Genomic DNA, 13,079 nt, shown 5'->3' with positions numbered 1-13,079 from the left:
AATATATCAGTGCATGTTGTGATGCACAGGTGTCAAGAACATTGGGCCCGATTCACAAAAGTAATCTGAGCCAAGATCCTAACTTTACGACTTTCGGTATTCACAGAAGGCATTTAGGAGTACTAAAATTAGGATTTTGTCTCAATTAATCTTAAATTTTGGTCTTAAATCAAGTTTAACAGACAAAATCCTAACTTTACGACTAGGATTTTGACTCAGTTAAACTTAACTACTTTACTACTCCTAAATGCCGTCTGTGAATACCGAAAGTCATAAAGTTAGGATTTTGCATGGGAGGCTGGAAGGGTAGGGGCCGGTTTTGCAGTAGTGGGGGCTAGTTTTGCAGTGATGCTGCAATATCAGTCCCCGGTAACTAAAGTACCAGTGCCGGGGGCCGGTTTTGTTAAGCAGCAGTGCTTCATGCGTGCCCCCTTTCCTCCCACCCCCACCCCTTTGGGGGGTGGTGGCCGGTACGACAAAATTTACAGGGCTGCTTTGGATTCCCAGTCTGACCCTGGCAACCATGACAAAATGTTGACCCGGCCACAGTGGAGTTAATTGTTCACATATGGTGGCACCCGTAGCACAGTTGTAAAAAACTGGTGTCAACTCTCAGGTTTTGTTGGTTTGGTCCTCCAAGAAAGGACTTGAAAATTTACTGAGTGCCTTTTCAGATGCTATGGCAAAATGTATGTGAAAACTGTGCTTTAAATACACTGTTTGACACAATGTTTTCAAAATGTTCTTGGGAGGGTGAACCCCCCTTTGCTTTGTTCATTTGTTACAATTCAGGGCAAGTATAACGCCCAATACTTTAAAGAAATCATGTGAGTACCCTCATATATATTTGTTATATTAATCATCCAGTGATTATGGAACGTCCTGATGTCAATTATTGTGATGTTGTTGGGGTTGAGGTCGTGTGGCATCACTTCTGGGAAGAGTAAACTTCAAAGATCATAGCATATCACTTCCTGTGATGTCATTAAGGTCAAATAGTTTAGGATGTCACTTCCACCTCCATGGTATGTTGGTGAGTCGATGCCAGGCCCCTTCTTCCTGATTCCTTGGTTTACACAAGAACGAAAACACAGTCACTCATCCCTGGTGAAAATAGTCCCAGGAGCTTCCAAGGATGCCCTTTTAGAGCCCACTGTTTTAAGAGAGGTTCAAGACAATGTCTGACTTCAGGTAAGAAGCCACCCTATGGCTAAAGATGGGTTAAAACTGACAATCCTTCACAGCTGTGCTGTGCCACTTGCTTCCACAATTGCATGGCAATTATACATTAATGAGATCAGCCCTAGGCTGTCAGAAATTACATATATCAAACTGTGCTGCTCTGAGGTGACAAGACTGATAGCTAACACATGTAGTTCTATTAATACTCCAGTGAATTCTATTTTTGGTTTAGAGTTGTACAAAGTGTTTTCTCAATGCATCTAAATGAACTCAAACACAATCATATCACACCCTGAAACTAAAAATAAACTTGGTCGAGCAATTTGATGTCACTAGTTTGTTTCAAAACCAAAGTTCACTAAACCATTAGTGTAGCTAATTTGAAAGTCTGATCCCATCCCCGAGGAATCTATTGAGCCAGAATAAGACATTTCAGTGTCCCCTTTGGCCCCTGCGTGAACACTGATAGAACGTGCCATTACAATAAAGCATTGTGTATCTATTTCAAAGCACATTTCATCAAATGAACCGTGTATCCACACTTCAATCCCAGAATTAGAGCTCAGGAATACGGTGCTGTTTCTGTCATCTAACACAAAAGTGGAACAGTTTATTTAACACAAAATGGTATTGTGTAGCACATGAATAGCAAAGCACAAGAAGCACAGTGACTTTTGTAAACTTGTGATGTGTGGTGCACTAATTAAGTATCTTTGTTCAGCACTTTATGTTGTGTCGCACACATAATAGTGTTTTGACTCGATAGTACTGTAGTTTAGTCCCATACATACTGTAGCTGTTGTGTGTCATGTTCTATTGTGTTGAACACAAGTAGCATGCGACTGCAAGAACTCAGCCATCCTCCCCACTCCACTTCAGTGCAGTGGAGTTCACCAGCAGAAATAATGATTTTCGTGCATACATTAAATATAAGGTATATTAGTGACCTCATCAATGTTAACATCTCCCCACCCTTCATCGTGAACACCATCAGCCATTTTGAAGTCATCATTACTTCCTTGTCTGTCTACCCCGCTACAATCCTTACCTACAAGATTCCATCTCCGTCCCACAGCACCTGTTCCTTAGCTGACATACAAAAAAATCAATTATAATCAAATAGGAGGGAGAAAGAAGAGTTTGTGATCACCTCAGCTTCTTTACTCAGATATAAAAAAAAAATCAAATGGGGAATGGATCACTTGACCTGAATAACCAGTGTTTGCGATATTCGTACAGTGTACCGATAAAAAACCCTCATTCACGTTAACAGGTTGGAAAAAGCGATATATCTTGGTTCTCCGCTCTGTTGTTAACAGCGTGACAGCATCATCATAGGGTTAATTATGTGCTTCCTCCACCCGGAGGTTGACCCACTGGTTATTTCAGTAGTGATCTAGAGATAGGTAATTGTGTTGCGGTGAAGTGAAGTGTTATAAAAATCTCGTATAGCCAGAACGTTCTTTTAATCAGACTGGGTTCGAGATAGTTAAAAGATCTTGGCGTGCACAGGAAGACTAATTATGGTCTAATGCACTGTGGGGTGTCTGTAAAAAGGTCGACATGTTTCAGCCCTTTGAGTTGCCCCTAGGGGTCACGTGGGTTTTCTTCAGGACCTAGAAAGTGATGGGAGGCCCTCTGTTGTTTGGGTCTCCTGTGAAAAGGTGGGAATAAATTAATCCACCTGGTGTTTGCTCAATTAGAACCTATATTGGTAGAAAAAGGGGGAGGGAAAGGTACAAGAAAAGAGAAAGCATTCCTCGTTATGTTCTCACTTATGCTGTGTTAACGCGGAAGAAAAATGCATCAGACAATGCAACAACTAAAAAATGGCAATTCTTTAAAGCAATCCTTTTCACTATGTTATGGCAAAATATACCCTCATTTTGCAAGTTCAGATACAACAGTTAAATCCATGTTGTCATATGGAGGCGAGTGCCCAGGGAAATAACAATGCACGTATATTTACGACATAACTTCTTGAAAGAAATCATCATCAAGAACATTATTAAAAAAGGTTATATCGGGAAAGTTCTAGTTGGTATTGGTAACGTGGCCATTGATATGTGGCTCCGTGCGGTTCAACATTGTGGTAGTTAATCAGCGCCTCACAGAATTAGAATTGATTTTCGTAATCAATTATGATGGCATCAAGATAGTTCATAAGGATAAAGGGTCCAATAATGTGGCCAATATAGGGTGATGGTATTGCAGCTCCCCGCCTGTTTCAAAAATAATTATGGTTATATCGCTATGTAATCATCGGGTATAATAATGTTAATTTGCGTGTCGTTAAAGAAAGGGTTATCAGGGTTTACGATGTAGTCTTAGACCTGATCATTATGATATGCGTAAAAACGACTCTATATAGGCTTCACTGTTTATTGGCTGCCCTTGGTTTGGGAGATGTATGGCGTACGGTACAGTGAGATATTGTTTTAGGAAATAGATACATGCGGCATATTAGTAGTGATGCGTAATGTATATTGTAGCAGTACACTCTTCCATATAAACCGTACCTTCAATCCCTGTTTCCGGGCTTCATCGGGTATTTGCTAAGCCGTTTCGCTCTTAAAACACAAGGAAAATGCATTCGTAAAAAGCATTGTTCAATAATACGTTAAGGTTTGTCGGCATCCTTGTGTTCTTCTTCCATACCTCTGTGGCAGTGTAGCACGACTTGTGCTGGCTCTTCCCCTAGTGACCCGGTTCTGTTCCGGGTGCAGACTAGTGGAGTTGAAATAGTGTATGTATGGAAAAAGAAAGAGGACTATTTCTGGGGTCATGTTTTCCTTATTCCTGAGCAAGGCAAAGAGATGTCTATAAACAATATATTGGGGATGTAAATGGTCACATAAAGTGAGATAATAAATTATGCATTATGAAAGGAGTGAGATTATATATTTTTAAATCATATATATATATATTATGTATGTATGCCTCATAGATGTAGATTGTTGAGATCTCATTTAATCATGGCACAGTTACCGATTTATTGTTTGATGCTTAGCCACGGAATATTATCAATCAGCCCTTGTACATTCGTTTTAAAACAGTGGACCCATCTCTGCTCTTTTTCGAAGAGTTCCTGTTCTGCATTGTGATTTTTTGTTGTCAAGGTCTCTGGATCACCCATTGTAAATCAATGACCGTATGTCTCATTTCCAGGAAGTGACTTCTCATTTTAGTAGTACTTTTCTTGCACTTTACGTTGCTCTTATGTTCACATATTCTCTGATTCACTTTGCGACAAGTCATTCCTATGTAGCGCAATTTGCAAGGACAGGTAATCATGTAGATTACATGTGTCGTATTGCAATTGGTGTGAACTCTGATTGTCCATTTCAAGTTTGGTAACAGTTGTATGGTTTTCGTTGCAGTTGTTAGGTGACAAACAGAGCAGGAACCGCATGGAAAGTGCCCCGTCACTGGTGGGTTGTTCCATAGTCTTGGTAGAGATTCGTTCCGCGTTTGTGGTGGTGGTCTAGTGTGGACTAGCATATCTTTTAGGTTTCTTATTCTCTTATTAGAAAACCAGGTTTTCGGCCATTTTAGGGATCCAGAGGTCAAGATTCGCCAATTTTTATTTACAATCTTTTTTATGTTGTTTGAGGCTGTGCTGTAGGTACTGACACAGGTAACCAAGTCTTTTTCTGGTTCTTTCCTCGTAGTTTCCAGGAAGCTGTCTCTTTGTTGATTTCTCGCCCTTTCTGGCATTTGTTGATGGTACTTGCAGGATAGTCACGGTTCTTCAGTTTGTCACAGAGGTCCTTAGCTTGGTTTTTATAATCTTGAATGTTACTGCAATTTCGTCCCAATATGGCCGCCATTCCTATGTTGCAGTAGAAAAGGTGAGGAGTAATGACATCACATCCTGTATATATACAAGCAAGTTACAACCATCCTCTATAATATAATCAATCCCATCCCCCTGGGTGGGTGGGAATTAACAGGACCTGGACTCAAAGTAATGAAGAGTACTGGTAAGTAGCCGGGCCTTTCTACATCAGGGTTTTTAAGTGGCATACTCTGGAATGAGACAAGAGTGTAAGATTTTTTTTTCTTCATTCAGAACTTTGTATTTTACTGTTTTTTTAAATTAGGGATGAAGGTTAAAGGAAAATTCAGAAGGGTTGGCTAACTAAAAGATTACAGAAAATGTGTTAGATATATAAGGAGGAATCTCCATTTGGAGACATTACCATACACCTAATACATTTTGGAGGACCTGCCTGCTTTCTCAGTGTGATATACAAGAACAGCCCCCCAGATACTGACCCTGTCATTTGCTCTTCATCCTAGAAGTAATGCATTCTGTCTCCCAGAATCTACCAATGCCTTTTTTCATTTCAGGTGGCATCGGTTGTCGCGGCCCAGACCGGGGCCAATCTCGGATATGTCTCGATGCCGTGGAAATCTACAATGCTGACGGAGATTTTTGGAGAGCTGGACCCCCAATGCCTTTCCCTCTCCTATCATTACGAAGCAATTCTAGCAGTGCCGGGGCAGTGGATGGAAAGCTCTATGTCTGTGGAGGATTCCATGGTGCAGGTAGGGTGGCGCAAAGGGCCCTGTGGACGAAGGCACTGTGGGCCATAGAGTATATTTTGATTACTCATGCATTGGTGCAAATTTACAACTTTAGTGAATTGGCAAAGGTTTCCAGAAGTACCCCTGAAGACCTGTGAGTCACAGGCTTTCAGGAGTACTTCTGGAAACCTTTGCCAATTCACTAACGCCATAAATCCTGAAAACCTGTGTCTCGCAGGTTTATAGGCATATGCCTGGAACTTTTTGGTGAATTAGCATTTGCGACTATTCAGAGGCACAGCGGAGTGTGCAGTTTTGCTCAGTATAAAAATGCACATGTAGGAATGTTATTTTTGCAATGGAACTTTCGAAAAAATAAATTTTTATCACCCCTTTCCTAATGTACCAACACATTTTAAGGGTGTTCTTCAGTGCTTAATTTGTAAAATATAAAGTGCCAGGGCTCTGACCAGGAGGCCACTGCAGCTTGCACCACCCATCACCCTTGTCATTGATGCCAAAACAACTACTAACCATCTCTCTCGCATGTAAATGCAACAGTTCCAATAATTCCAGACACCCAAAGCTAAAGGAATGGCTGGGGAGCCAGGTATTAGCAATTTTTTAATGTATATTGTTTCCTAAACAACTGTTATACTGCTCATCTTTAAATTACATGAGCAGCGCCACCATGTGGCAGACTGCCCTAAGTGTGGTGTTGAGAATTAGGTGCCGGTGCCGAGCACCGGAAACCAATTAAATGCTGGTGTTCAGCACCGGAAATCACTGGCTCAAATTAAGCACTGGTGTCCCTCCTACCATGCACAGAAAAGTACTTCCACCCTTGACAGGAGGAAATCTGTATATCCAGAGTGAGAATGGCAGGGAGGAAGGTTGATGGTCAGACACACACACACAAGAATTTGTGGGTGTTTCTAAGCTTTCTAGGGCATTCGCTGTTGGAAATCCCAAACCCTGCTTCTGCAGTGGGATTCACTCAGGCACAATGTTACACATTTGTGCCTCAATATTACATAAGTAAATGGATTTACAAGTGCAAAGTCACCTTCTGTGAATGCCTTGTTAGATGAACTTACACATGGGAATGGGATTGTGAATAGGGACCTAGTGTTTTGCTGGCAGGTTTGGCACAAGTCACCAACCAATCAGAGAGCAGAAATATCCACAGATGGTTACATAAGGCTTCTTCTCACACCAGCGGAATCCTTATTTTGCCTCCCTGTGCCGCGTGCTTGAATTCAGAGCTATCTTATGAAAATACTGTTGCATTATTAAAGATCCCTTTGGAGCGAAAAACTGAGCTGTAGAAGCCGCGGATGAAATCACAAAAGCTGCTGACACAGCAGGCCTGGTGCGGAGGAACATTGCTCATGCAAAATAGAGATGGAACAAGAAGGCGCATCTAATACGCATCTCCCCAAATAACATGCCGTGCAAGAATTGATGCTGCAAAAATATTGGCATTTTAATGAGCTAGCCCATGGAGCGACTGATCCTGCACACAGAGCGGCATTAAAAAAGACTTTAGAGGCTTAAAATGTAGACATTACAAGGAGGAGGGGTGCTGGGAACCTACAGAATTGGCAAAAGATTGATCCGTGTTACATGGTGTGCTCCTTTTTGGGGCTGCGGGTATGTTGTGCTTGAAGGGTTCTTTTCCGATGAAAATAGTTCTCTTTGCAGAGCGGTGATAGGATCATTGGTGTATTGTCTGTGGCCGTTGTTCTTTTTGAAAAAGCTGATAAAAGAATCAATTCTTGTAAAACCTGAAAAGGTAGACTCCTCCAGGAAGCCACATCACTCATTCTTTATGGCTAGGTGCCTGTCTTCTGGTTCTCTTTAAAAACATTCATTTTTGGTGGGTTTCTAACAGATTAATTCACCTGAATAAATTTGCTAATAAGAAAAGGTCTAAAGCAGCAGCCGTTACCTTTCGACACAAGGGAGGACAGTCAGTGCAACCAGGGTCATTTAGCAAATTCCACCACGGATGATCCTTTCACAGAAAAAGGATAGATTGGGTAAATATCATTCATCTGCCGCAAATTATGGTTAGGAGTATTATATAGCAGGCTCCTTAATAATCTTATGATGGCGAAGCCCGGGCAGAGCTGGCGTAATTGCTCTGTGCGTAGCTCCATGGACTTGGGCAAAAATTCAGCTCCGCGCCTCCCTCCACCCCCCCCCCAATAAATATTTTTAAAAGAAATAAAAATGTAAGGTAAAAAACACACTTACCTTTATTGCGGCGTCTCCGGGCTGCCCTCCTCCTCCTCGCCGTGGTCTGTTCTGGAAGCCAAAACTCCTACGTCAGATGTAAGTCATGGGTAGCACTATGTACGCATGCGCAGTCCTACCATGACGTACGTCTGACGTAGGGGATTCTACAGGAGATACCACGGCGGCAGCCCGGAGACACCGCGATAAAGGTAAGTGTGTTTTTTAGCTTAATTTTTATATTTATTTTAAAAATATTTATTGTGGGGCGGTGGAGGCGGGGAGGGCCCGGGGCCGAACTCCGCTCCGCTGCGGAGTCGGAGTTTTGAATAAGCTTCGCATTCTCAGCGGAACGCAGAGTATGCAAAAATCCGCAAGCTCCGCCAGCGGAGAGGAGTTCTCTGCTCATGGTTAATGATGACTCCAATACGTCTCTATTACAATATGTTATTTTAGATTATTCCTTAATCAGTGTCCAGTTATTTAAATCTGAAAATAATTTTTCATTGAAAAAGATGTGACAGTGTATTGTTATGTATATTTGTAAAACACACTGCAAGGGTATCTTGAAGCTGAGCAGGTGTGTGTGCCGAGCCCAGCCTATGGTAGATTGGTTAATTGAAAAGTTAGGCCCTCAGCTTCTTTTGAAATTCAAGACGAGAGGAGGAGGCTCTGATGTGTAGTGGGAAATCGTTCCACGCTTTAGGAGCGATGTAAGAGAATGCTCGTCCTCCTTCTGGTTCTGTGTATGTGTGGGATGTGTGCAAGTAGGAGTCCTGCGGAGTGGAGGTGTATTGGTGGGTGGTAGAAGGAGATGCAACTGTTTGAGTAGGTGGGGCCTGAGTTTTGTAGTCCCTTGAATGTATGCGTGAGGAGTAGTAATTGAGCACATTTAAGTATTGGGAGCCAGTGGAGTTCCCTGAGGTGTGATGTCAGTTCTGTGTGGGAGGCTGAGGGTGAGTCATCTGTCAACAGTGATCATTTTCTGAAGGTTTTTAGCATAGAAAAACATACTCAAATGACTGCTCCCACGAGGCCTGACACCACCACTGTGAGAAGTTGGCCTGGCATATGCTGTCCTCTAGTTATAGTGGCCACCTTGCACCAGTCCAATTCGACTCTTATGGTGATAGGTTAAAGACAACCTTTAAAGAAAGCTATCCTAGTGGTAGCTGTGGAGAGCAGCCTTCAGGCTAAGTCTTGAAGGAGTGTTAAGCTTATTGTTTTACCATAGATAACCTCTTGAATAACCAAATGAAAGAGTAGTCCACACAGGTATATATATAAAATATATGTATTTATTCTAGGAATAACCCCACAAGTCTCTTTATGAGGCTAGAGGTAAAGATACAATTCAAACAAGCATTGATAGTTACAATAAATAGCACTAGAATCATAGGGCCCCAGGGGGGGACCAAACCATATATCAAAAAAGTGGTATAAGAACCAGGACAATTCTACAGACAATGCAGAGGGCATTTAGGGTCGCTGGCCCCTTGAGAAACCACCCAAGGTAGTGAGGAAAGGGACCCACGGGAGACAGTACTGAGCTTTGCTGTGCATACTCACTGGCCTCTGGGATGCTTGGAAACCTACCTTAAGGTAGGAAAGAGTCGTCGATGTCTGTAGGAGCAGTGAGGTTCCAACCGGGTCACTTGCAGTGTTTCAGGTGCCTGCCAAGCAGGGGGGTAACTCCTTTAACCCAAGGGAGATTTCTTCATTCAGCTGTGTGGCAGCAAGACGAAGTTCAAGTCTGTGAAGTTCAAGAATAATCTGAGGCTCTGGGGTTCCTGTATTCACCTTTATCCAAAGATTAGGGGAGTGTCCAGATCAGAGCCCACCAATGAGAGTTCAGGCAGGAAAGGGTGGCTACACCCTCTCCCCTTTGTGTGGTTTCCCGCCTGGGCAGGAGACAAGATGCCCCAGAACCGGTTTGAGGCGGTGTATGCAGAAGTAGGCACTGGAGAAGCCTACGTGTAAGTCTGAAAGACATCCTATGGTGTACCCACCCAGTTCCAATCCACATCATCTGTCTGGGGAGGTGGGAGCACCTCCCTGCAACAAGATCCCTATTGTCCAGCTGCCGTGGCTGGAGTTCTGCCCAGCAACAGGCAGCCAGAGTCGTGTGGGTGGCGGGTAGCATCCATTTTGTACTACGTGTGCACTTTTAAATTGGTGTCTAAATTCTGCCGCTTTTCCCATATCGCCACTCTAGCAGGGGGGAATCATGCCCTCAGTCCCATGGCTGGATTGGGGGTATGATTCCTACATGTTTGACACCAAACACGATATGGTTCTTTGTAGCCATTCTCAAGTTATCACGCTATCGTGATTTACTTATAATGCGGTTAAGAGTATATGGTATGGCTACACTACAAACAAACCAACAATAGTTTTACGAAGGTTGCAGAGGGGCCCTACTCAGGTAGGGGTTCCCCCTCACACATGTCTCAGCACCCTGCCATGTAGGATTAGCAAGGCCTGCCTTAGGGGTGACCTATGAGGATATATGTGTTGTATTAAGTGGGATACAGGATACCTATACTCCTGTAAGGAGTGCAAGCACCACCTTACCCAGACTACAGTAGTGGTCTGGTGGTGTCATTTGGTATGGCTGCCCCAGGGGTGGCACAATAAGTGCTGCAGCCCCTGGTAGGCCATTTGAGCGACCCATGCCCTGGGTACCTAGGATACCATCTACAAGGGGCTGACAGGGTATCCTCAGTTTCCAATTGGAAGGTATCTAGGGTACTCACACCAGTTTAGAGAAGAAGCAGATAGGCTGGGGTCCTGGATAGCAGGGCCACAGCCTGGCTAGTGTCATAAAACAGTCAAAACATCAGCAAAAAGTTGGAGGCAACTATGCAGTCGATGCCACTCTCCTACATTAGCCCCCCCCCCAAACGCAGGGACATTAAACTAACCTTGACCAGTTAAGTCTTCATGTTCTAAGTGGAAATATCTGGAGAGGCCATCTGCATTGGCATGGTTGCTCCCAGGTCTATGTTCCACTGTATAGTCCATCCCCTGTAGGGAAATGGACCACCTGAGTAGTTTGGGGTTTTCACCCTTCATCTGTTTTAGCCATAGGAGGGGCTTATGGTCGGTTTGAACAATGAAGTGAGTGCCAAACAAGCATGGCCTCAGCTTCTTCAAGGCCCAGACCACAGCAAAGGCCTCCCTCTCTATAGCTGACCAACGTTTCTCTCTGGGGGTCAACCTTCTGCTAATAAAAGCTACTGGTTGATCCTGGCCCTCTTCATTCAGTTGTGATAACACAGCACCTACCCCCACCTCAGAAGCATCAGTTTGAACTATGAATTCTTTGGATTAGTTGGGGCTTTGGAGCACTGGAGCAAAACACATTGCCTGTTTTAGGTCATCAAAAGCTTTCTGACAGCTGAAAGTCCACTGAACTTTCTTGGGCATCCTCTTAGAGGTTAAGTCATTTAAGGGGGCCACAATGGATCCATATCCCTTGACAAATCTTCTGTAATAACCAGTCAGGCCTAAGAAAGCTCGGACCTGAGTCTGGGTGGTTGGAGCAACCCAGTCCATGATGGTCTGGATTTTGCTCTGTAGTGGTTGAACCTGGCCTCCACCTACAAGGTGGCCCAGGTACACAACCTGACTCTGCCCTATCTGGCAATTAGTAGCCTTGATAGTGAGTCCTGCTTTTTGCAGGGTTTCCAAAACTTTCCTCAGGTGGATCAGGTGATCTTCCCAGGTGGAGCTGAAGACAGCAATATCATCTAGATATGCTGCACTAAAGTCATCCAGGCCTGAGAGGACTTGGTTCACCAAACTTTGAAAAGTGGCAGGTGCATTCTTCAAACCAAAGGGCATCACAATAAATTGATAATGCCCACCAGGGGTAGAAAATGCAGTTTTGGCTTTTGCAGATTCAGCTAACCTTATCTGCCAGTAGCCAGCTGTCAGATCAAATGTGCTTCGATATTTGGCTGAGGCCAATTTATCTACGAGCTCATCTGCTCTGGGAATGGGATGTGCATCAGTCCTAGTGACTGCATTGAGTCCTCTGTAGTCTACACAGAACCTCATCTCTCTCTTACCGTCTTGGGTGTGAGGTTTTGGGACAAGGACTACTGGGCTAGCCCAAGGGCTATCTGAGGGCTCAATGACTCCCAATTCCAACATCTTTTGGACTTCTGTCCTTATGCATTCCCTGACATGGTCAGGTTGCCTGTAGATCTTATTCTTCACAGGCAGACTGTCTCCAGTGTCCACTTCATGAGTGCACCAGGTGGTCTGACTAGAAGTCAGTGAAAACATATGCCTGAATGACTGTAGAACGTGTCTGCAGTCAGACTGTTGCTGGGCAGTGAGGCTGCCTGCCAAGGCTACACCATCTACTGACCCATTATCAGGGTTGTGAGAGAGCAGGTCTGGGAGAGGGTCACTCTCCTCCTCCTGACCCTCATCTGTTGCCATGAGCAAGCCCATGTCAGCCCTGTCCACATATGGTTTCAGTCTGTTTACATGCAGTACCCTGTGGGGACTTCTGGGAGGGCCAAGGTCCACCAAGTAGGTGACCTCTCCCTTCTTTTCCAAAATGGTATGGGGTCCACTCCATTTGTCTTGGAGGGCTGCTGGGGCCACTGGCTCCAACACCCATACCTTCTGTCCTGGCTGGTACACCACCAGTACAGCCTTTTGGTCATGCCAGGCTTTTTGCAATTCCTGACTTGCCTCAAGGTTTTTTGTCGCCTTCTTCATGTACTCAGCCATCCGGGAGCGGAGACCAAGTACATAGTCCACAATATCCTGTTTAGGGGGTTTGAGAGGTAACTCCCATCCCTCCTTCACTAGACAGAGTGGCCCTCTAACAGGGTGACCAAACAAAAGTTCAAAAGGGCTGTAACCAACCCCCTTCTGTGGCACCTCCCTGCATGCAAAGAGAAGGCAGGGCAGAAGAACATCTCATTTTCGCCTAAGCTTTTCTGGGAGCCCTTTGATCATACCCTTGAGGGTCTTGTTGAATCTCTCAACAAGCCCATTGCATTGAGGATGATAAGGGGTGGTGAACCTGTAGTTGACACCACACTCCTTCCATATTGCTTTGAGGTAACTACTCATAAAGTTTGTATCTCGGTCAGATAAGACCTCCT

General features: G+C 44.1%; 1 protein-coding gene across 1 annotated transcript in view; it reads left to right on the top strand.

Annotated features, from left to right (window-relative positions):
- The window catches only part of KBTBD12 (kelch repeat and BTB domain containing 12), a 526,200-nt gene that overhangs the window by 288,011 nt on the left and 225,110 nt on the right, over positions 1-13,079 (top strand). The window contains exon 5 of the mRNA XM_085624402.1: positions 5,536-5,733. Within this exon, the coding sequence (XP_085480528.1) occupies positions 5,536-5,733 (198 nt within the window). The remainder of the gene's footprint in view (positions 1-5,535; positions 5,734-13,079) is intronic.

The sequence above is a fragment of the Triturus cristatus genome, chromosome 9, assembly GCF_964204655.1.
Source record: "Triturus cristatus chromosome 9, aTriCri1.1, whole genome shotgun sequence".
In the NCBI taxonomy this organism is placed as follows: domain Eukaryota; kingdom Metazoa; phylum Chordata; class Amphibia; order Caudata; family Salamandridae; genus Triturus; species Triturus cristatus.
Note: the sequence above shows the minus strand (reverse complement) of the source record. Positions and strands in the feature narration are given on the sequence as shown.